General features: G+C 49.4%; 1 protein-coding gene across 1 annotated transcript; it reads right to left on the bottom strand.

Annotated features, from left to right (window-relative positions):
• Positions 1-9,763: 9,763 nt before the first annotated feature.
• On the bottom strand, positions 9,764-18,172 carry LOC117049274 (whey acidic protein-like). The gene is made up of 4 exons (XM_033154013.1): positions 18,103-18,172; positions 16,927-17,115; positions 13,534-13,674; positions 9,764-9,951 (listed from the first exon to the last, which is right to left on the bottom strand). Exons 1-4 carry the CDS (start codon positions 18,170-18,172, stop codon positions 9,788-9,790), a joined length of 564 nt encoding a protein of 187 aa, XP_033009904.1. The 3' UTR covers positions 9,764-9,787.
• Between the last annotated feature and the right edge of the window lie 3,941 nt (positions 18,173-22,113).

Below are 22,113 nucleotides of genomic sequence, written 5' to 3'. Positions count from 1 at the left end.
GTGAGAGTAGTAGAATTGTATAGCTGGGAGGGAACCTGGGGGGTCATCTAGTCCAACCCTCTGCAAGGCAGGAATCACAGTTAAAGAGTCCCTGACAGGTGACCATCCAACCTATGTTTCAAAACCTCCAGGGAAGGAGATTCCAACGACCCTCCAAGGGAGTCAGTTCCATTGTCAAACAGATTTTACCCTCAGGGGGTTCCTCCTAATATTTAGGCAGAATCTCATTTCTTGCAATTTGGAGCCATTGGTTCAGATCCTAGCCTCAGGAGCAGGGGAAAACGAGCTTGTCCCATCTTACATGTGACAGCCCTTCAGATATTTGAAGGCAGGGTTGCCATTCGTCCATCAGAAATAGGGTCCTGGCGGAATTTCTGAACATTGCTAAAAATGTCCTCCAGATTTTCACTTATTGAAATATGGCCGCCCTTTTTGAAGATGGCTCCCAAATCTCCTCTCACTCTCCTCTTCTTGAAGCTAAACTCCCTCAACTGTTCCACACAAGGCTTGGTTTCCAGGCCCTTCATCATCTTGGTCTCCCTCCTCTGCACATGTAAGGAAAATATCTTTTTTAATGCAGAGTAACAGTATAGACTCAGCGGGTGTAACCCTTGGTGACAATGCCACCCACAGTAATGGCATATGAATCTGAATGCAGGACTTTATGGAAGCAACCTTTCTGAGTCAAGAGTCAGGAGAGGAACAAAATATTAAGGTAAAGGTAAAGGGACCCCTGACCGTTAGGTCCATTCGCGGACGACTCTGGGGTTGCGGCACTCATCTCGTTTTACTGGCCGAGGGAGCCGGCGTTTGTCCGGGTCATGTGGCCAGCATGACTATGCCGCTTCTGGCAAACCAGAGCAGCGCATGGGAATGCCATTTATAGTATTAAAACAATAAAAATTATTATAAAAAAGGAAGCGCCGTTTATAGACTAGAGCAGCTCCCAGGGTTAAATGTGGCAGAATTGGTTTAAGCTTTGAGGTGGACGCAGCCCTGTGGATGACCCAGTCTCTTTCTGCTCAGCTCCTCATTTACTTCCGTCTCCAAACTTGGTGGCCTCCCAGTGTGTGTTTGTGTGCAGGCTCAGCTGTGGCCACCAAGAGCTCTCTCAGCCAGGCCCCGGAACTGGAAGGGAGGGGAACAGACAGGGTGGGTTTGCATGGCCCCCAAAGCCTGGGGCGAAGCAGGGCAGCCTTACCTTCTTCCGCCTCCTTGCAGACGTTGCTGCAGCTGATGGAGCAGCATTTCTTGGTGCCCTCGCAGTCAAAGTCATGGCTGCAGTTCTTCAGGGATGGCTCTGGGCAAGGCCCCATGGAGCCCCTGAGCTGCAAAGGACACGCTCCAGGCTTCACTGCAACACACAAAGGACCTCTGAGGCACAAGGGCAATGGAGGTGGGGATCCCACCAGAGCAGGCTGGAGAGGGGTCAGGGGACGAATGAAGCAGGAAAGCTTTCCAGGGTCCATCTGGCAGGGCAGTGCAATTTCCAGAGAGAAGGAGTTGGGAGATGGTGACCAGGAGATCACCTAGGAAGCTGCCATTGGATCATCTTGCTCAGTAATGTCAGGGCCATCTTCACCCGGGGGTGCACGGGGTGCGGGGCACCCAGGCGCCGAATTCTGGGGGGCGCCAGGCACCTGCCGCTGAAGCTGCCTAAGCTCTTAACTATCTACCTGTTATGAAATAATAGTTTTGATCAAGCTAGAAAAACAAAATACATATATACCTAGGTATTACCGAAATGTATACCTACTGTTTCACTAAAGGACTTTCGAATTTGTGCGCTCATTTACCAAAGATGCGCCGCACCAGCAGCAGCGCTTATCATTCACAATGACGGCACTTGTCATTCTCTCTCTTTTTTTCTATTTTTTTTATTAAGTTTTCTCATAATTATAGTTTAAACAATAATATACAACATTTATAACTTATATATGTATATACAAATTTGTATAAATAAAAATACACTTAAACCTGTGTCATATTCTCAATGGCGGCGTGCATGAGAAATCAACTTCTGTTTCAGTGTATCTGAAGAAGTGTGCATGCACACGAAAGCTCATACCAAGAACAAACTTAGTTGGTCTCTAAGGTGCTACTGGAAGGAGTTTTTTTATTTTGTATCAAAATATTATGTTACGTATTGTATTGAGCTGCTATGCAGCAGCGGGGTGAGTCAGCGGCACCTTTGACACGATTGATGTTTCTCCTAAGTAGGTGCCTAAACAATACTCATAAGTTTAAGTGTGGTGGTGATGTATATTTAAAATAATTTTACGGGGATGTATATTTAAGTATAAGTGTATTGTAAATAAATGAGCAAATAAAAAAGTTTGTTTCTTTTCCCTCCCTTTTTTCATAAACAAGAGATAAGGCATAAGCGTGGTGTCTGACATAAGCAAAATAAAAGTTAATTTGGAGGCTAAGCTAAATTTGGGGGCGCTGGGCAGATCTTTGCACCCCGGCAACGCATATGCTAAAGACGGCCCTGAGTAATGTCCACACTGACCGGCAACAACTCTCTGGGGTTAAGGCAGGGAGTCTCTCCCAGACGTACCTGAAGATCCTGGTGAGGATTGAAACTAGTCAACCTCCTTGCAATGCAGGAAAAACAACTAGAGAATTCTGTGGATAGTTTTTGGGCAATGACTGCTTGGGGTTTGCATGCCACACTAAGCTACGGTTAATGTTAACCATGGTTTGTAAACCAACTACAAGCCTTTAGCCATAGTTAATAAACCTCAAGTAAGCTCAGCTGGGTTCACACAGAGCAGCAAGCCACAGCTTACTGAACCATAGCTTAGCAAACCATGGTTTCATGTGACGTGTGAACCAGGCTACTGTGGAAGATCCTGAACTAATGGACCAATGGTCTGACATTGGATAAGGCAACGTCCCATGTTTCTATGTAAAATACTATTAAGAAGAACATCTGCTGGATGAGGCCAATGGCCCACCAAGTCCAGCATCCTGTTCTCACAGTGGCTAATCAGACGCCCCAATGGAAATCTCACAAATCTCCAACGAGCTGTAAGAATTGCAGAAAGGGTAATTGATGTTAGCTTGCCTTCAATAGAGACAATTTATGCTACCCGAGTTAGGAAGAGAGCAGAGAGAATTGTAGCAGATCCTTTACATCCCGGTCATCATCTGCTTGATTTACTTCCATCTGGACGTCGCTACAGGACTTCATATACAAAATCGGCCAGGCACAAGAATAGTTTTTTCCCTTGTGCCATTAAATTGTTAAATTCATAGTTGTATAGCTTAAGGGGAGGTAAAATACGGGTGGGGTTTCTTTGCTTCTGTCATCCTGACAGCCTCCTCCTCCTCCTCTGTGAATTCATCTGATCTTCTTTCAAAGCCTACTAAAAACCACATTAGTGCACCATAGCTGCCTCTGTTCTCGTGTGTCCTCTGAAGGCCATGCTCCTCATGCGCATGATGCAGAATGAAGCATGTTCCTGCAGCAGCATCCCTAATACCTGACCCTTAACCCCCTCCAAGAGGCAACTTACCCAGGACAGGCACCAAACAGACCCGGGCACAGCCATTCCAGCAACACTTCCTTGCTCCGGGGCACTCGCTGTCAGTCCTACACCCCGTCCAGCACCACTGTGGGGCATTCAGGGGGACGACAGGACAGGCTCCAGGCCGCTCTGCCTCTGACAGGAGAGGGAAGCAGAGGGGGAGAGTTTAGGAATTCCGTTTGTTTCCACTATTAAAACTTGTTCATTGGTTACCCCATAGATGCCCACTTTGCCTTTCTCTGTGTTTGATCGCTTTTAATAATAATAATAATAATAATAATAATAATAATAATAATAATAATAAATTTATTTATATCCCACCCTCCCCGGCCAAAGCCGGGCTCAGTGCAGTTAACAACAAGTAAAACTAGTACACTGTGCATAATATCACACAGTCAATTAATTGAAATACATTCTAAAATCAATTCAGAATCAAATTAATGGCCACCATTGGGCTAGAGTTCTGTGAGGATTAGAAGAAGGAGAGTTGGGGTCTGACTGTGCCTTGGCCAAAGTCTTGCAGGCCTTGCAGAAAGACGTCAAGTCCCGCAGGGCCCTAGTCTCTTGTGACAGAGCGTTCCATCAGATCGGGGCCACAGCAGAAAAGGCCCTGGCTCTGGTCGTGGCCAGTCTGACCTCCCTGGGGCCCAGGATTTTCAGGGTGTTGTTATTGGCAGACGGTAGGGTCCTCCGCGGGGCATACCAGGAGAGGGGGTCCCGTAGGTACGAGGGTCCTAGGTTGCATAGGGCTTTAAAAGTCAAAACCAGCACCTTAAACCTGATCCTATACTTCACCGGGAGCCAGTGCAGCTGGTATAGCACCGGGTGAATGTGATCCCGCAGTGAGGACCCCATAAGGAGTCTCGCCGCAGCATTCTGCACCCGCTGGTGTTTCTGGGTCAGTCTCAAGGGCAGCCCCACGTAGAGCGAATTACAGTAATCAAGCCTGGAGGTGACTGTCGCAAGGATCACTGTGGCCAGATCAGGGTGACAGAGGTAAGGGACCAGCTGCTTAGCATGGCGAAGGTGGTAATATGCCGCCTTTGCTGCAGCTGCAACCTGCGCCTCCACGGAGAGGGAGGCATTGAAGGTTACACCCAAACTCCTGACAGAAGGCGCTGGCACTAATTGCACCCCTGCAAGGGATGGGAGTTTGCTCCCCAACACCAGAACCGGCACTGGTAGCAGTGCTGCACAATACCCATTCCGTATTTGTAAGACATTGATGTTCCAGCATGGTAGCATCTGCACTTTGGAACTCCCTGCTTCTTGATATATACCAAGCGGGCGCTTTTACCTGTGCCTGCTGCAAGCATTCTTGTTTAGACAAGCCTGCACAGACGCATTGGGGGCTGGAGCACATTTAATCTGTACTGAGTTTATTGCTGAACTTATTTTTTGAATGTTTTCAAGAGTGGCTTTCAATGACTATTTTATTGTTTCATTCTCTTTGAGAACCGCTTTGAGGGTTGTTGCTGGGTTTCTTCAACCATGAAGCAGTGCATAGATTTCAAGATCCAACTGGCACAAAATACTCCGGCATCCCCCTCCTCCCCCCCTCCAAGGGCTCAGAAAGAGGGAGGGACCTTGTTGTCATAGCTACATGACTGGGTGAGGATTGGCTGAGCAGTGCAGAGCTGACCGAGGAGGAGGAGGAGGAGGAGGAGGAGGAGGAGGAGGAGGAGGAAGAGGGAGACTGGCAGAGATGCCCAAGGGCTCCTCCACACTTCACTGGAGCCTCACCGGGAGAGCATGGCGATTCTGGAGGGAAATCGTTGTTCCTGGGGAAAACCACTCTTTAGTGCTCAACAGGAGCAAACAGGAATTCAGGTTTTCTCCTGGTGGCCATGCTTCCTAGGCAAGGCACAAGTGAATTGCGAATGAGCCCCTATGGAGGAAGTCTAAGGGGTGTGGGGAACAGGAAAGGGTGAGTGGCTCTGAGATTTTGAGGATTTTTTGTGTTGTTTTTTTAAAAAGAAAAAGATTCTTGAGTTTTCACGGGAGGGTTGTGCCCTTGTAGCCCCAGTACACCCAGTGGAGTTGCCTCCAGAGTCACTCACCTGCAGGTGGAGGGGTCAGGATGGGGCCCTTGGCTGGCTGGCCAGGTGCGGAAAAGGTGGCTCTCACGGGTCTCGGCGCCACTGTTGCAGCTGGGGGGGGGGAATGGGGCAGAATCAAGAGCAGGAGAAGCGCTTCTCATTCCACAAGAGACCAAACAGGGACATCCAACCGGTCAATTGCAATCTACCGGTCGATCGCGGGGCCTTCCTGGTCAATCGCGTGATCCTGGTCGATCGCCCCCCCCCAAAAGCTCAACAACTTTGCTGAAGTCTGCCCAGAAGAAGCTGAACAACTGTGGGTGTCCCTCTCCCCAAAAAGCTCAACAAGCTCAACAACTTTGGTCAATCCAATGGCTAGATCACTGGGAGTGTTTTTATAGGGGGAGTAGATCACCGTCTCTTGGGAGCTGGACAGCCCTGAACTAGAACAATAGAATCACTGAAGTGTGGAGCTGGAAGGGACCCCCAAGGGTCATTCAGTCCAACCCCTGCAATGCGGAGGTTTATATTGGGTGAGTGGGTGTCACCTGACAGATTCCCGCCTTCCTGCGGAGGCTGGAGAAAGAAGTTTACCTTTCAGGGGTGCCACCAGGGCGAGACAAGGTACCTGGGTGAAGCGCTAAACACTTGAAGCCACAGTCCGTGGCGATGCAGCTCTCGCCTCCCGGGCAGCCAGAGTCATCCCGGCAGAAATCGACGCAGCTCTTTGGAGTGGTTTGGGCTGGTGCCTCTGAACACGGAGCTGGATTTTCTGGAGGGGAAGGGGGTTGTCCACAATCACAATCTTGCTCACTGCCTCCTGCAGGAGGGAGTTCCACAGTTCAACGCATGAAGAGAACCCTTTCCTTTATCTGTCTGGAACCTCCCAAAACGCAGCTTCATCGGATGCCCACAAGTTTTAGTGTCCTTCGTTTATTTTAATTTTAATTTTTTATTTTATTTATTAATTTTTAATCTGCGTATCAGGGCAGTTCACAACAATACAAAGTAACAGAATACAAAGTAAAAATACAAATAAGTGGTTAAAACAACAACAACAAAACAATAGCACCCCCACCTAAAAACACAGTGCTTTTTTTCTTAAAATATGCTTAGGGGTACTCTTATTTTGACTCAAGAAAATCACCATTTTATGGTTCAAATCGGGAAAAATACTGTAAATGGACAGAAATACAGAGATTCACAAAATGTTTGGTGTATGCATACCCCTGCGTACCCCCAGGAAAAAAGCAGTGTAAAAACACATTTGAAAGGCTGTAGAATATTAATCAGCCAAAGGCCTGCTTGAAGAGGAACGTATTTTAATTATGGATGTTGCTATTTTAATGACTTTATACTGGGTTTCTATGCTTGGAAACTGCACAATAACTAATAATAGGAGTTGGTTTAGCATTTTAAATCAAAAGGAAGAGAAGCATTAAAATGGTTTGAATAATGCACATGACAACCCTTCAAATTGCACAAGTGAATCACTGTACCAAAAAATACATTTGATTTGTCCCATGTGCCACATTTACTGTGTGATTAAAGACACACATATGCACAGATGACCTGCCTGGGACTCTTTTTCTTTCAGGTCACTCAAACCCACGTATTTAAAACTTTTCCAGTGATGTCTTTGGGTTGTTTTTTCTGCTGGTTTTACTTTGCTGTGTTTCATGTCATTGCGAACTGTCCTGGATAACAAGGACAACAGATAAACATATCCTGAGTAAACATGCCTGCTGTCTTTGTCCATGGAGTTTTCTTGGCAGGGGTACTGGAGTGGCTTGCCTGAGAAATCTCTATGTGGGACAAGAAGCTACAGTTAGAACTGGATATGGAACAACTGATTGGTTCAAAATTGGGAAAGGAGTACGACAAGGCTGTATATTGTCTCCCTGCTTATTTAACTTATATGCAGAATTCATCATGCGAAAGGCTGGGCTGGATGAATCCCAAACCGGAATTAAGATTGCCGGAAGAAATATCAACAACCTCAGATATGCTGATGACACAACCTTGATGGCAGAAAGTGAGGAGGAATTAAATAAACTTTTAATGAGGGTGAAAGAGGAGAGCGCAAAATATGGTCTGAAGCTCAACATCAAGAAAACTAAGATGATGGCCACTGGTCCCATCACCTCCTGGCAAATAGAAGGGGAAGAAATGGAGGCAGTGAGAGATTTCACTTTCTTGGGTTCCATGATCACTGCAGATGGTGACAGCAGTCACAAAATTAGAAGACGCCTGCTTCTTGGGAGAAAAGCAATGACAAACCTAGACAGCATCTTAAAAAGCAAAGACATCACCTTGCCGACAAAGGTCCATATAGTTAAAGCTATGGTTTTCCCAGTAGTAATGTACGGAAGTGAGAGCTGGACCATCAAGAAGGCTGATCGCCGAAGAATTGATGCTTTTGAATTATGGTGCTGGAGGAGACTCTTGAGAGTCCCATGGACTGCAAGAACAAACCTATCCATTCTCAAAGAAATCATCCCTGGGTGCTCACTGGAAAAACAGATCCTGAAGTTGAGGCTCCAGTACTTTGGCCACCTCATGAGAAGAGAAGACTCCCTGGAAAAGACCCTGATGTTGGGAAAGATGGAGGGCACAAGGAGAAGGGGACGACAGAGGATGAGATGGTTGGACAGTGTTCTCGAGGCTACCAACGTGAGTCTGACCAAACTGCAGGAGGCAGTGGAAGACAGGAGTGCCTGGCGTGCTCTGGTCCATGGGGTCACGAAGAGTCGGACGCGACTAAACGACTAAACAATAACAACAACAAAGTAAACATGGTGCAGAAGGCAGAGCTTGCCAGCAGAGCAACCACTCTAAAGAGAGCTTTACTGTTTTAGGTGGGTTGTCATGTCTTCTCCTGTTTAATTTCTGGCCTCACTTTGTAAAAGCCATTTCAGTGCAGAAGGCACGAGAACCAACTTTTAACAGATGGTTCAGAAACTGGCTCAGAGACGCCAAATCTTCTTTTTCTGCAAGAAGCAGCTATGCCTCCCATTCCAATCTGAATTGGCATTATGTGATGGGGTCTGTGTGTGTGTGTGCCAATTCTTCTGCTGTGTCACTGACGTGCCCGCCACCCCCATCTTTAACAAGTGGGGAAAGTAGCCGCTGGAGGACCAGACCTTTCGCCCTGTGGAGGCATTTAAGTCTGGACTGCTAATTCCCCAAAGAACCATAGAATCTTTGCATTGAAAGGGACACCCAGGGGTCATCTAGTCCAACCCCCTCTGCAACACAGGAAGACCTGGGCACATTTCCCCCCCCCCCCAAAAAAATCCTTCCTATTTTAACCCTATGCTTAAAGACACCCCCTCTCCCATTCTCCAGGCTCCCTGGCCCACAGCCTCTCTGAGCTCAGTCCTATTCCTGGGAGACAGTTGGGAAAGGCAGAGGTTTGTGGTGTGAAGAGGCCTTAACTGGCTGCGGAGGATTTTCTCAGAGCATTGGGAACTGGCTCCTGGCCACCTTCTCTCAGATGCAGCAGCGAGTTTGGCAAACAAAACCTGCTGGTGCATTTCATTGAGCAAATAAGGTTAGCGGGAGGGTCACTGGCACAAAACTCCCTCCTCCCTCTGCTCTCTCTTGTTTTTCATCGTTGCCTTGTCATGTGTTTAGCATTGTCTGCCCTGACTGGCAGCAGCTCTCCAGGATTTCAGGCATGGATTTCTCCCAGCCCTACCTGGAGATGCTACCAGTGGGGATTGAACCTTGCGTGCAAATCAGGCACACTGCCACCGATCTGTGGCCTTGCCCTAGGGCTGCTTCATCCCAAACTTGCTTTTTGTGAGGACCAGAAATCAGGAAGGACTTCGCCTGGCCAGGACTTTTCTGCCCAGGAAAGGGTGCCCAATTTGGAGAGTCTGTGAGTTTCCCTCTTTTCTCTTCCGGTACGAAGCAGCTGGGCTTGCTTGCTTGAGCCACCTGCAACTATTTGCACTGTAAGCAGCTGACTGCTAAGGTCTGGGCGGCCTGGCTTGATCTGTGAAGTTGGGTGTCATGGTGAAGAATCAGACGGGATGGCCATGGCTGCGTTTGCAACCTTTGGCTGGATGCGCCTGAGAGTTTAGAATCACAGAATGATGGAATTGTAGAGTTTGAAGGGACCGCAAGGGTCATCTAGTCCAACCCCCTGAGGTGCAGGAAAGTGAAGCACCCGGAAACTCCCCACCCCCATGCTTTGTGCCCCAGAGATGCTCATGAGACGGCTCTGGTACCTGCAGAGGGGTTCAGGCATTCAAGGCCACAGCCAGCGAAGCAGCACTTCTGGTCCTCAGGGCAGTCTCTGTCCTCTTTGCATTGGTTCCCGCAGGGGGTGCCGTTCGGCCACACCGTCCTCCGTGGGCAAATGCCGGGCCGAACTGGGGCAAAAAGCAGCACAACAGCATTCAGTCGAAGCCTTTGTTCTCCTGCCCAAAGGTTGCTACCCAGGAGCCTTTCAGCACGACATGTATTCAGGCCCGTCTCGTCCATTTGGGCTGGGGGCGCGGCGCACCAGGGCGCTGGGCCCCCAGGGGTGCCCCCGCGAGCCCACCAGCATACCGGGCGCCCCCTCCCCAACCCGACCCCACGGGCGGGTGGGCAGGCGGGCGCTCGTGCGCCGGTGGCACAGCCCCGTCTTCGAGCGCAGCAAGCGGGGAGGGAGTAGCGCGGCCCTGCCGGCGGCCTCCCCCCCGCTCCCACGGGGCGGCGGGTGCTTGCGCCGCCAGCGCTCTGCCACGGACGGATGGGAGCACCGGAAGGATCGAGCCCACCGGCATACCGGCCGCCCCTCTCCCCAACCCGCCCCCGCCCCCAAGGACGGGCTGTTGGCCGGGCGCTCGCGCGCCGGCGGTGCAGCCGCTGTCGCCCATGCCGGTCCCGGGTGGGCTGCGAGCCGGCCACCCTCGCCTCCCGTCCCGGGAGCACAGGAAGGGCGCGCAGAGCCCCGCGCCGCTCCAGCGCCACGCCCCTCATCCCCCGCTCGCCCACCCCCCCTCCCGAGGGGCGGCAAGCGCAAGAGGGAGGCAGTGGAGAGGCGGTACGGCGGGGGCGCCGGAGGGATCACTGCGCCACGGCGGCCGATCTCCTTAAGACGGCCCTGCATGTATTGCAGCGTCTAAACTTTTGGTTAGACCCAGAATGCAGATTTCTCAGAGGCTGGGGGTGCGCATACCTCCCCCCCCCTTCTCAGAAACAACACCCCTGTCCTCTGATGCTAGTTATGCAAGTTTATTGATTCGGAGTGTTTACTTTGCTCCCCGATCTCGTGACCCCCCAGGCCTCTTCCTGCCTCTGCCCTTCGACGCTGCCATCAATCTTCTGTTCCAGTGACCTGTTTCAGTCTGTTCCCTAGACACGAACACCATGATCTAGAAGAGGCAGCGCAGAGGGCACCTGCCATATTCGCAGGCAGCGAGTGCCAGAATGTTGCTCTTGTTGCCACCTGGAAAGTTCAACCCCTCGCAAGCGGAGAAGGAACATTATGTGCCCCTTACGGAGGTCAAAGCTGTTGGAGGGATACTTAGATTGCGGGGGAAGGCGATTCTTGGACCAAACTGACTCTAAGCTGCGGAGGGCTTTATCTGCTCAAAGGGAAGCCTTTGAATTTGGCCAGGTAACAAATTGGCAGCCAGGACAGATCTCGGAAGAGGGAGGATTTCTTCACATCTGGGCGTTAAGCCATGTGCAAATAAATAACGCCTGGTATAAGCAGCGCTCTCCCCCCTAGAAAAAGAGGTGCTGGTACTCGCCATGAAGTTGTTGCAGTAAGTGCCACGCTTTTTAACAACAACAAAAAGACTACATACCCTTGAGCACCCCCTGAAAAAAGCACTGGGTATAAGCCACATCACGATGTCTGTCTGAAATCAGGGAGAGCTGCTGCCAGTCTGTGTAAGCAGTGCTAAGCTAGGAGGCCCAAGGGATAATAAGGCAGCTGCTTGTGTTCCTAGGACCAGCTCTCAATTGCCTTCATTTGCTTCATGAATCTGTCTGATCCTTTTTTAAAGGTAAAGGGAGCCCTGACCATTAGGTCCAGTCGCGGACGACTCTGGGGTTGCGGCGTTCATCTCACTTTACTGACTGAGGGAGCGGGCGTTTGTCCAGCTTCCGGGTCATGTGGCCAGCATGACTAAGCTGCTTCTGACGAACCAGAGCAGCGCACAGAAACGCCGTTTACCTTCCCGCCGGAGCGGTACCTATTTATCTACTTGCACTTTTGATATGCTTTCAAACTGCTAGGTGGGCAGGAGCTAGGACCAAGCAACGGGAGCTCACCCCATTGTGGGGATTCGAACCACCGACCTTCTGATCGGCAAGCCCTAGGCTCTGTGGTTTAACCCACAGCACCACCCACGATCCTCTTTTAAAACCATCCAAATGAGTGGCCATTGTTGCTCCAGGGGGGGAACAAATCCCATAGTTTAGCTGCATGCAGAGGGAAGGATTCCTTCCTTTAGTGACTGTTCTGAATCTCCCATTTTCTATTCTACCCTGGGTCCAGTTCTGGGCACCACAATTCAAGAAGGATATTGACAAGCTGGAAGGTGTGCAGAGGAGGGCGACCAAGATGATCAAGGCGACCAAGATGATCAAGGGTCTGGAAACCAAGTTTGAGGAGGCAGTTGGGGGTGTTTAGCCTGGAAAAGAGCAGTCTGAGTGGAGATATGAAAGCCATCTTCAAATATCTCCAGGGCTGTCCCATGGAAGAGGGAACAAGCTTGTTCTCTCCTGCTCCGGAGGGTAGGACTTGAACCCATGGATTCATGTTACAAGAAAGGAGATTCTGACTAAACACCAGGAAGAAATTCCTGACAGTACAAGTTGTTTGACAGTGGAATGCACTCCCTCGAAGGGTGGTGTCTCTCCTTGGAGGTTTTTAGGCAGAGCTTGGAAGGCCATCTGTCAGGGGTTCTTTAGCTATGATTCCTGCCTTGTAGCGGGTTGGACTTGGGAATTCCTTCTGAATCTACGGTTCTGTGATTCTGTGGTTAGGAACAGTGCTTTTTTCTGGGGGCACGTATACCCCTAAACATTTTGTGAATCTAATGGGAGAAGAAACTATTTTTTTTAAAAAAAAGTTTATTCTCTAGCACGGTGAATCGTCAGTTCGGTTGCTACCCCTGATAGTGGCTTCCTTTCATTTCCCAGTGTTTCCTGAGTCGCAGACGGAAGCGAGCGTTTAATGTGTGAAGCAGTGTGAAATGTGGATGTGTGGTGTTTTACTGATGAAAGTTTGGCCTCATTGAGGGGCAGTCTTCCAAATGAGTAGGAAGGTGTTAGTGCCCACAACCCATGTCAAGCCTCCGCTTAAAGACCTCCAAAGAAGGAGACTCCACCACACTCCTTGGCAGCAAATTCCACTGCCGAACAGCTCTCACTGTCAGGAAGTTCTTCCTAATGTCTAGGTGGAATCTTCTTTCTTGTAGTTTGAATCCATTGCCCTGTGTCCGCTTCTCTGGAGCAGCAGAAAACAACCTTTCACCCTCCTCTATATGACATCCTTTTATATATTTGAACATGGCTATCATATCACCCCTTAACCTTCTCTTCTCCAGGCTAAACATACCCAGCTTCCTAAGCCGTTCCTCATAAGGCATCGTTTCCAGGCCTTTGACCATTTTGGTTGCCCTCCTCTGGACACCTTCCAGCTTGTCACTATCCTTCTTGAACTGTGGCACCCAGAACTGGACACAGTATTCCAGGTGATGTCTGACCAGAGTGGAATACAGACCTCACCTGGAATAAATCACCATTTTATGTGGTTTTTTTTTCAAATCTGGAATAATTTTTCCAGATTTGAAAAAACAACAACACATAAAATGGTGATTTTCTTGAGTCAAAATGAGAGTACCCCTAAACTTTTTTTTTAAGGGGAAAAAAAAACCACTGGTTAAGAAGACAGGCGAGAAGAGCTTCCCTGTCCCAAGCAGAGATCTGCCAGCTCAAAGAACGCTGCTTACCTGGGGCAGCTGCCACACAGCGCATGTGGCAATTGTCAGGGCAGCACTTCTCTCCGGGGCCACACCAGGTGTCATCCAGGCAGCTCACGTGGCAGGCCTCCTTCAGCCCAGAGCAGAGTTTCGGACAGTAACCTGGGCTCACTGCGGAAGAAAAGGGATTGGGGGGCGGAGGTGAGGAGCAAAATCTGCCAGTGTGGTTTCTCATATTTCTTCATGAAAATTCACCATATGAACATAGAAGAGCTCTGCTGGATGAGGCCAGTGTCCCATCCAGTCCAGCCTCCCGTTCGCACAGTGGCCAAGCAGATGCCTCAATGGGAAACCCACAAGCTGGATCTGAGCACAAGAGCAACTCTCCTCCCCTGGGGTTCCCAGCAACTGGTATCCGGAAACATTTACTCTGTCTGACATGGAGGCAGAGTATAACCGTCATGGCTTGTCGCCACTGGCAGCTTCTTCTCCATGAAAATATACATGCTTGTGTATGCACTTTGGCTGAATATACAAATTTTGCAAGGAATTTGCACGTTTGCATCTTAGTTTCACTTATGCATGCATTTTCATGCACACACTGCCCTGTTATTTGCACTCTTGTGCACATTTCTCATTTTTTAAATTTTTTATAATTTTTATTTATTTATGATTTTCAGTAATGTACATTTCAATAGTCTTACAATCATTCTCACATTTCAAAACCCGACTTCCTCTTCCTTCTGCGGTTCCTTAATTTATTATTTTTTTATTTTTTTACATTTCCTGCATATTCTAAATTAACTCATTCTCATCTGGAAAACTGCACCGTGCTCGAGAAGTGCAAAATTGGAAGGACGCCTGTATTTTTGGAAGGAGCAAATCGGGCAGGTTTGTCTTGACGTGTGAGCTGAACGGAATTTCACCCCATTGGCGAAGACTTCGGCGAGAGGCGAGGTTCCTACAGAAATGTTCTTGAGATGAGGCCAAGCCAGGTGGGAGCAGGTCAGGCACTGAGTGAGGAAGTCTTGCGGGTCTGTCCCAGCCAGGAGGAGACAGACCAGAAGGGATGCCATGTTCCCACAGCTGAAACCCCTTTGGCCAGGCCAGGGAGCCTGTCCCTCAGAGTGGCCGCAGGGCTTGTGCTGATGACTCAGTGCTGAGGGAAGATTTGTTCTGACCTCCTCCTCCCAACAACAGCTTGATAGATAAAATGTTGGGGTTGGTTCACCTGCAGGAGGCATCCAAGTTCTGGACTGGATCCAGGAAGATCGGACGATTCAGGACAGGTCAAAGAAAGAACACAATGCATAGATAAACTATGGCAGTGTTTTTCAACCTTTTTTGGGCAAAGGCACACTTGTTTCATGAAAAAAATCATGAGGCACACCACCATTAGAAAATGTTAAAAAATTTAACTCTGTGCCTATATTGACTATATATAAAGTAATTTTTCAATTGTTCCCACGGCACACCAGGCAACATCTCGCGGCACACTAGTGTGCCGCGGAACAGTGGTTGAAAAACACTGAACTATGGAACTCCCTGCCACAGGAAGCAGTGTTGACCACATAAAGAGATGCCTTTAAAAGAGAATTGGATAGATTCATGGAGGAGGAAAGGGCTGTGGGTGGCTACTAGCCAGGATGGCTCTGTTTTGTCTCTGCAGATGGAGGCAGCAATGCTTCTGAATCTCGGTTGCTGGAAACCACAGGAAGGGAGATGGTTCTTGTGCTCAGGTCCTGCTGGTGGTTTTTCCACAAGAGGCATCTGCTCGACTATTGTGAGAACAAGGTGCTGGGCCCTTTGGCCTGATCCAGCTGCTACTGCAAGTGTTTGCTGAGGTTCTTCCTGGAGCTGTTTCTTTCACCCTGGTTTGACAGTCATCTTGCCAAGAAACTGAGCTACATGAAAATTACGGCACCCTTCCTGCTGACATTTTTTTTCTCTAAAATTTATGTTCAGCAGAAATAATGGCACCTGTCTGTGATTTTTGCATTGCAGAGGGTTGGATTAGATGACCCTTCCATCTCTACAAATCTATGATTGTATGAAGGTTTGCTGCTGGAAAGGCAGAATCAGGAGGGGTGTTTGAATATCTCTTTCCTGTACACGGAATATAAGCATTTTATCTCTCAGCCACTTTTTGTTAGCATTTCACAACAGAGTCTTCTCCCTCAAGACCTGGAGTGTTTTTGAATATTCATGGCAGAAAGTTGGCTGAGCCAATGGCCAGGGGTGAGGGGAGGGAGGCTTGAAAAGATAAGAGGAGCCCTGGTGAATCAGGCCAATGGCCCATCTAGTCAGAGAATCATAGAAGCATAGAATGGTAGAGTTGGAAGGGGAGCCAAGGGTCATCTAGTCCAACCCCCTGCCATGCAGGAATCTCAGCTAAAGCATCCATGTGAGATGGCCATCTAACTTCTGCTTAAAAACCTCCAAGGAAGGAGAGGCCACCACCTCCCTAGGGAGACCTGTATCCTGTTCTCACAGTGGCCAAGCAGGTGCCCCAGTGGGAAACCTGCAAGCAGGACATGAGGGCAAGAGCGATTCTCCCCTCCTGTATCTTCCAGCAGCTGGTATTCAGAAGCATCGCTGCCTCCGACTGTGGAGGCAGGGCAGAGCCATCCTGGTTACTAGCCTCTGAGAGTCCTCTCCTCCATGAACTTGCCTAATTCTCTTTTCAGGGCATTGTTACGGAAATTATGGGGGGGGGGTCACCCAAGCAAAGTCTCCTCCCGAGCAAAATCATTTTGGGTATGGAGTGATGCCCTTAAGGGGACCCATCTCTCTGCCATGATCCAGTAGGAGAGACCACGTGCACAGGGAAATGCCTCAGCAGGTAATCTCTGGGTGCTTCAGGCTAATATCCCTCAGCTGGAATCCCATTGTTCTCTCCCAGATAAGTGCTCAAGGTATCCTTGCCAATACTTAACACCAATTCACATTGGCCCAGGGCTATCTCCCTGATATTGCTCTGTTTCCCCCATATGCTAATCTTGTTTTTCCTATATGTTAATCATGTATAACCCTCCCCTTTCGTGATGTAGTGATGATGTTTCCAAACTGTATTCTGGGATATGGTAGGAGTTTTTAAAAGTTCTTGTAACGCTGTTCTGGGTGGGCAGTTGGACTGTAACCTATTGCGCAATAAACCCTGTCTTGTCCTTGCTCCAGTGGCTGGACTTCTTTTATTTAACTCCGCAGAAACCAGTGGGCTTATCCCCAAGGGCCAGGTGGCTGGGCCGTTCCACACCTGGGATTTTTCCATTTACAGCATCCAGACTGGCGGACGTGACCTGCCTCTTGTGGGAGCGAGTTCCACCGTTTAACTCTGTGCTTGTAGAAAGTCGAGCCATTTGGCCTCCCCTAAGCAGGCGGTTCTCACCACCGCTGCCCCCGTCCTCTGCCTGCCCCACTTACCCATTGCAGGATGCGCACAGATCCTCAGAGTCCCCACGTTGCAGCACTTCTCACTGCCGGGACAGGAAGCATCGGAAAGGCAGAAGACTTCGGAGGGCTGGACATCCTGGTTCCCTCCTGGTGGGCACAGGCCAGCTTTCTCCAGGGCAGAGGCAGGAGGTGAGGGCAGCGGACTTCTCTTATCAGCACCTGCCATGGAAAAGAAGAGACCATTTGGGCAGCAGAGCCTGCCGGAGAAAAGTCGCAGCCCTGCCTCTTGGCCGGCCGGCCTTTCTTGTGAATTCCTCTGCTCCGGAGGAAGGAGAGAGAGGGTGTTTCTCTGGAGAGGAAGGTCTTCCAGAAAGGCTGCCAGTGGGTGCTGCTGGTCCCTCGGTGGTAGGGCAGCTGCCTTGCAAGCAGAAGTTCCCAAGTTCAATCCCCAAAGGCGTCTCCCGGCAGGGCTGGCAGAGGGTCCTGCCTGAAGCTCTGGAGAGCCATTGCTGCCAGTCAGTGTAGGCAACACTGGAATAGACGGACCAACAGTCTGATTCAGGGGAAGACAGCCTCCTAGTGGAAGCCAGCAGAGTGTAGCGGTTAGAGTTGTCAGAGTAGGACCTGGGAGAGGCCGTGTGACCGTGGGGGTGGGCAGATGGTGCCTCTTAACCTAATCTACCTCACAGGGTTGTTGGTGTGGGGATTAAGTGAGGAAGGGGAGGAAACCACGTACGACACCTTGAGCTCCTTGGAGAGAGAAAGGTGAGATATAAATGAAATTAAAGGTAAAGGTAAAGGGACCCCTGACCATCAGGTCCAGTTGTGTCCGACTCTGGGGTTGCGGCTCTCATCTCGCTCTACTGGCCGAGGGAGCCAACGTACAGCTTCCGGGTCATGTGGCCAGCAGGACTAAGCCGCTTCTGGTGAACCAGAGCAGTGCACGGAAACGCCATTTATCTTCCCGCCGGAGCGGGACCTATTGATCTACTTGCACTTGACGTGCATTCGCACTGCTAGGTGTGCAGGAATAAATGCAATTAGTAAAATAAGAAAATAAATAGTCCCTGAGCTGCAAATCCCTTCTAAGCAGCTCCTGGAGGATATGGGGAGCTCCCTGCTTGTGCATGAGAAGACTCAGATCTCTTTCTTGCAAACCCAAACACACCAACACAGACACATGTTTGCCCGCCCTTCTCCACTAACCTCCCAGCCCTGGCTTGGCCACTGAGACGATCAGCCCCGCGAGAAGGCAGAGGGATGATGGGAGCTGCATGGTGGCGCTGCATGGAGGCGGCTGGCCTGCCCTGCCTCGGGCTATATATATACATTGGCCTGGCGGACTTCCCTCCCTCGCTGCCTTCCCAGGAGAAGAGGGGGCGCATGCACAGGAGTTTCCCATCTTAGCCGGCAGTGGGTCCCTGCCAGCATTAAAGCAGCCTCTGCCCTCCTTCTCCAGGGTTTTGTTCTCCTGCTTCCCTGCAAGCCACGATTTCTCATCTGCAGCTGTCACCTTGACATGAGCAGAGCTCCTGGGTCAAGGCTTGAAGCAGTGGGACACAGGCCCAGGGAGGCCTGAGCACTGAGCCATGGAAACGTGAGAAGGGCTGGAGGAGATGACGGCCGGAGGACGTCGTGCTTCTGAATTCCAGCTGCAGGAGGGAAGGGAGTTGCTCTTGTGCCCAGATCCTGCTTGCTGGTTTCCCATAATGGGCATCTGGTTGGCCGCTGTGAGAACTGGATGCTGGACTAAGTGGGACTGGGAATCTCTCCTACCTAACCCTTGTAATAAAAATTAGGTTCAACCCCAGAAGGGAGTCCACGAACCCGGGGGAGAGCCTTAGTAGGGCTCCCCTCCTCTCAGGAGCACTTATGAATAAATAGAGACGATACAGAATCTCCCAAAGCAAGGCGGTAGCCCTTTATTAGAAACTGCTGCAGCAGGGTGTTTTTGCAAGCAAAAGACCCCGAACAAAGGTGCGCAAGCTTCTATATAGATTTTTGAAATTGCCCCCCTCCAGCTCAAGACCACCCCTCCATACATTAGAATTACATCACAAATTGGGAGGGTCTGGTAGCAATGATCTGAGCATCTTGGACCCTGCCCCCCATGTCTCCTCTTGCCCTCCACCAAAACCCCATCAAGTGAAACAAAAGATATTTACATTTCCCTATCTCCCAGCCAAGTTAATCACACCTTTTTGTCTGACACTCAGATATCAGGATGCCAGAGATTATCACTCAGGCAGAGGGCTGCTGAGTAGCTGGAGGGGCAAACCCCCCCCCCTTTGTTCCTGAGACAAAGAAATACTTGGTCAGTTGGGAGTCAAAATGGAGTGAGGCCGGTCTGTGCTGTTTTTCAGACATTTGGCCTTATTTGTTTTGGTACATTAATAACAATTATTATATATAAAATACCTTAAAATTCTTACAACACCCTGAAATGTTGCTGCCAGTCCGTGCAGACAATACCGAGGTGGATGATGGACCAATCCCCTGATTCAGTATAGGGCAGCTTCCTATGTATGTTTCTACACAGTAATACTAGAAATATGGCAAAAACGTAGTTCCGTTTCATTGGAGTAAAGCTGTCCTTGTTGACAGGAACTGGTGGTAAGGGGGTGCAGCTAAAATGGAAGTGATGGGGAGGGGTCCCTGCAAGAGATATGTTTCTGCTGTGCCGCTGCCTGGACGTGCCCATTTGTCAGCGGTTGCCTTTCCATTGTTCTCTGCAGTCAGTGAGGGGAGGACAAGAGGAATCGGAGTCGGGTCACGTTGCCAAGGACTGGGGGAGTCCAGAAGCAGCAGAGGTTTTCCGCTTTGCCCATTGAATTCCAGGACAATGCAGCTCTACTCCTCCAGCCAGAGGCCACAGAAGCACCTGGCCAAGTTTGCAGAGCTGTTGCTCCTACAGTCATAGAATTGAAGAGTTGAAAGGGACCCCCAAGGGTCATCTAGTCCAAACCCCCTTCCACACAATGCAGGAATCACAGCTAGAAACTTCCTGACAGTTCAACCTCTGATGGAAAACCTCCAGTTTAGTTAGGAGAGTCTGCCACCTTCTGAGGTGATCAGCTCTACTATCAAGCAGTTCTCGCTCTCAGAAGGTTCTTCCTCATGTCTGGTTGGAAGCTTAATTCTCCTTTCTTGTCACTGGAATCTATCGGTTTGGGTCCTCCGCTCTGGAGTAGCAGAAAACAAGCTTGCTCCATCTTCTGCAGGTCTGCCATTTCCTAAGGAAGGGCTCTGGGTCTCTTGGGTGCCAGTCAGAGAGGCCGGGCGAGGAGATGGACTCAGAGGCGACTAAGGCAGAGAGCCAGTGCGGTGTAGTGGTTAAGAGCGGTAGACTCGTAATCTGGGGAACCAGGTTCGCGTCTCCGCTCTTCCACATGCAGCTGCTGGGCGACCTTGGGCTAGTCACACTTCTCTGAAGTCTCTCAGCCCCACTCACCTCACAGAGTGTTTGTTGTGGGGGAGGAAGGGAAAGGAGAATGTGAGCCGCTTTGAGACTCCTTCGGGTAGTGAAAAGCGGGATATGCCATGGTGCCTCCCCCCCTTTCCTTCTCCCCAAATGAATGTCTCTGGGCTGCGTGGAGACTGTCATGTTGGGAACTGGCAGGTTTTGTGTGTGGCAGAAGGAGGTCCAGGGGGAGGAAGAGACCAGAGAGCAGGGTGGACATCGCGGATCCTGCTTCTCCTGGCTCATCTTAATGGATCAGGGCATCATTCCATCGGGACTCATAATACAAAAATCTGGAGCCCTCTCGGCCTCTTGGCCCACTTGTGACACTGAGCTGCTACAACAGAGTTCCTGACTCCAGAGACTGCAAGGAGGGTCACCTTCCTTGAGAAACTGTCTGGCTACCAGAGAAAACCTGCTGATGCATTTCCACGGCCATGGACAACTCCAAACAAATGGCGATGCCCACTTTTTTTTTTTTTTTGGCTCGCTTTATGACACCTCGTAATTCATAAGATAAAGCTTGTTTTTCTCAGATGGGGGAATTTGCCCTCTTCACCTCATGTAGGCATGATTCCTTATAACCATTTATGACCGGAAGGTAGAATTTGTACTGTGGAAAAAGGAAAGGGTCAAACCACCGCAAGGGGTGTTGAAATTTCGGGAGGTTGGATAATTACAAGGGAATGGTCTCGGGGGTGGGGCACACATTTTTATTCTTATTTATTTATTATTACTTTGTCAAATGAAAAATTAAATTATAAAAAATAATTATTGATAATACTACTACTACAACTACTACTATTTATTTATTTATTTATTTGTACCCCGCCCATCTGGCTGGGTTTCCCCAGCCATTCTGGGCAGCTTCCAACAAAGATTAAAAATACATTAAAACACCAGTTATTAAAAACTTCCCTGAACAGGGACATGACATGAAACGTATACACTGCTTGATTGTAAAAAGGCAGCGACAACCTCAGAGCACTTTACAAAAAATATAAAACAATAAAAATTTTAGTGAGCAGAATCATTTGAAGATGCCTCTCCTATCTCCTCTCAGTCTCCTCTTGTCCAGGCTACGCATACCCAGCTCCTTCAACCATTCCTCATAAGGCTTGGTTTCCAGACCCTTGATATTATTATTATTATTATTATTATTATTATTATTATTATTAAATTTGTATACCACCCTTCATCCATAGCTCTCGCAACATAAAAATACTAGAAAACCCCCACAAAATATATACTAAAAACAAGAACAAAAGCAAACTGATAGCCCCGCTCTCCCCTATCCGCCCCCCCCCATCTTGGTTGCCCTCCTCTGCACACATTCCATCTTGTCTTTAATTGTGGCGCCCAGAACTGGACCCAGGACTCCATGTATGGTCTGACAAGGCAGAATAGAATGGTCTGCTTACTTCCCTTGACCTGGACACTAGACTTCTCTTGATGCAGCCTGGAATTGTGGACTCAGGTTCAGCTTGTGTTCCACCAAGACCCCTAACCTGCTGCTGCCCATAAGCCCCAGCCAGCATGGCTACGTGATGGTGGGATCTGAAGTCCAAAACATCTGGAAGGCACCAAGAGACGTATTAGAACCTCCTGCACCTCAATGTGACGGTTTTGCAGCTTCCGTGCATGGACGCAATGGATCTCGCCATTTCCACCCTTGACATAGCCATTGTTTCAGAGTCAGTAGCAAAGGCTATCTGACTTTTAGAAACAGGTAGGTAGCCGTGTTGGTCTGCCATAGT

Source organism: Lacerta agilis, chromosome 6 (assembly GCF_009819535.1).
Source record: "Lacerta agilis isolate rLacAgi1 chromosome 6, rLacAgi1.pri, whole genome shotgun sequence".
NCBI classification, from domain to species: Eukaryota; Metazoa; Chordata; class Lepidosauria; order Squamata; family Lacertidae; genus Lacerta; species Lacerta agilis.
Note: the sequence above shows the minus strand (reverse complement) of the source record. Positions and strands in the feature narration are given on the sequence as shown.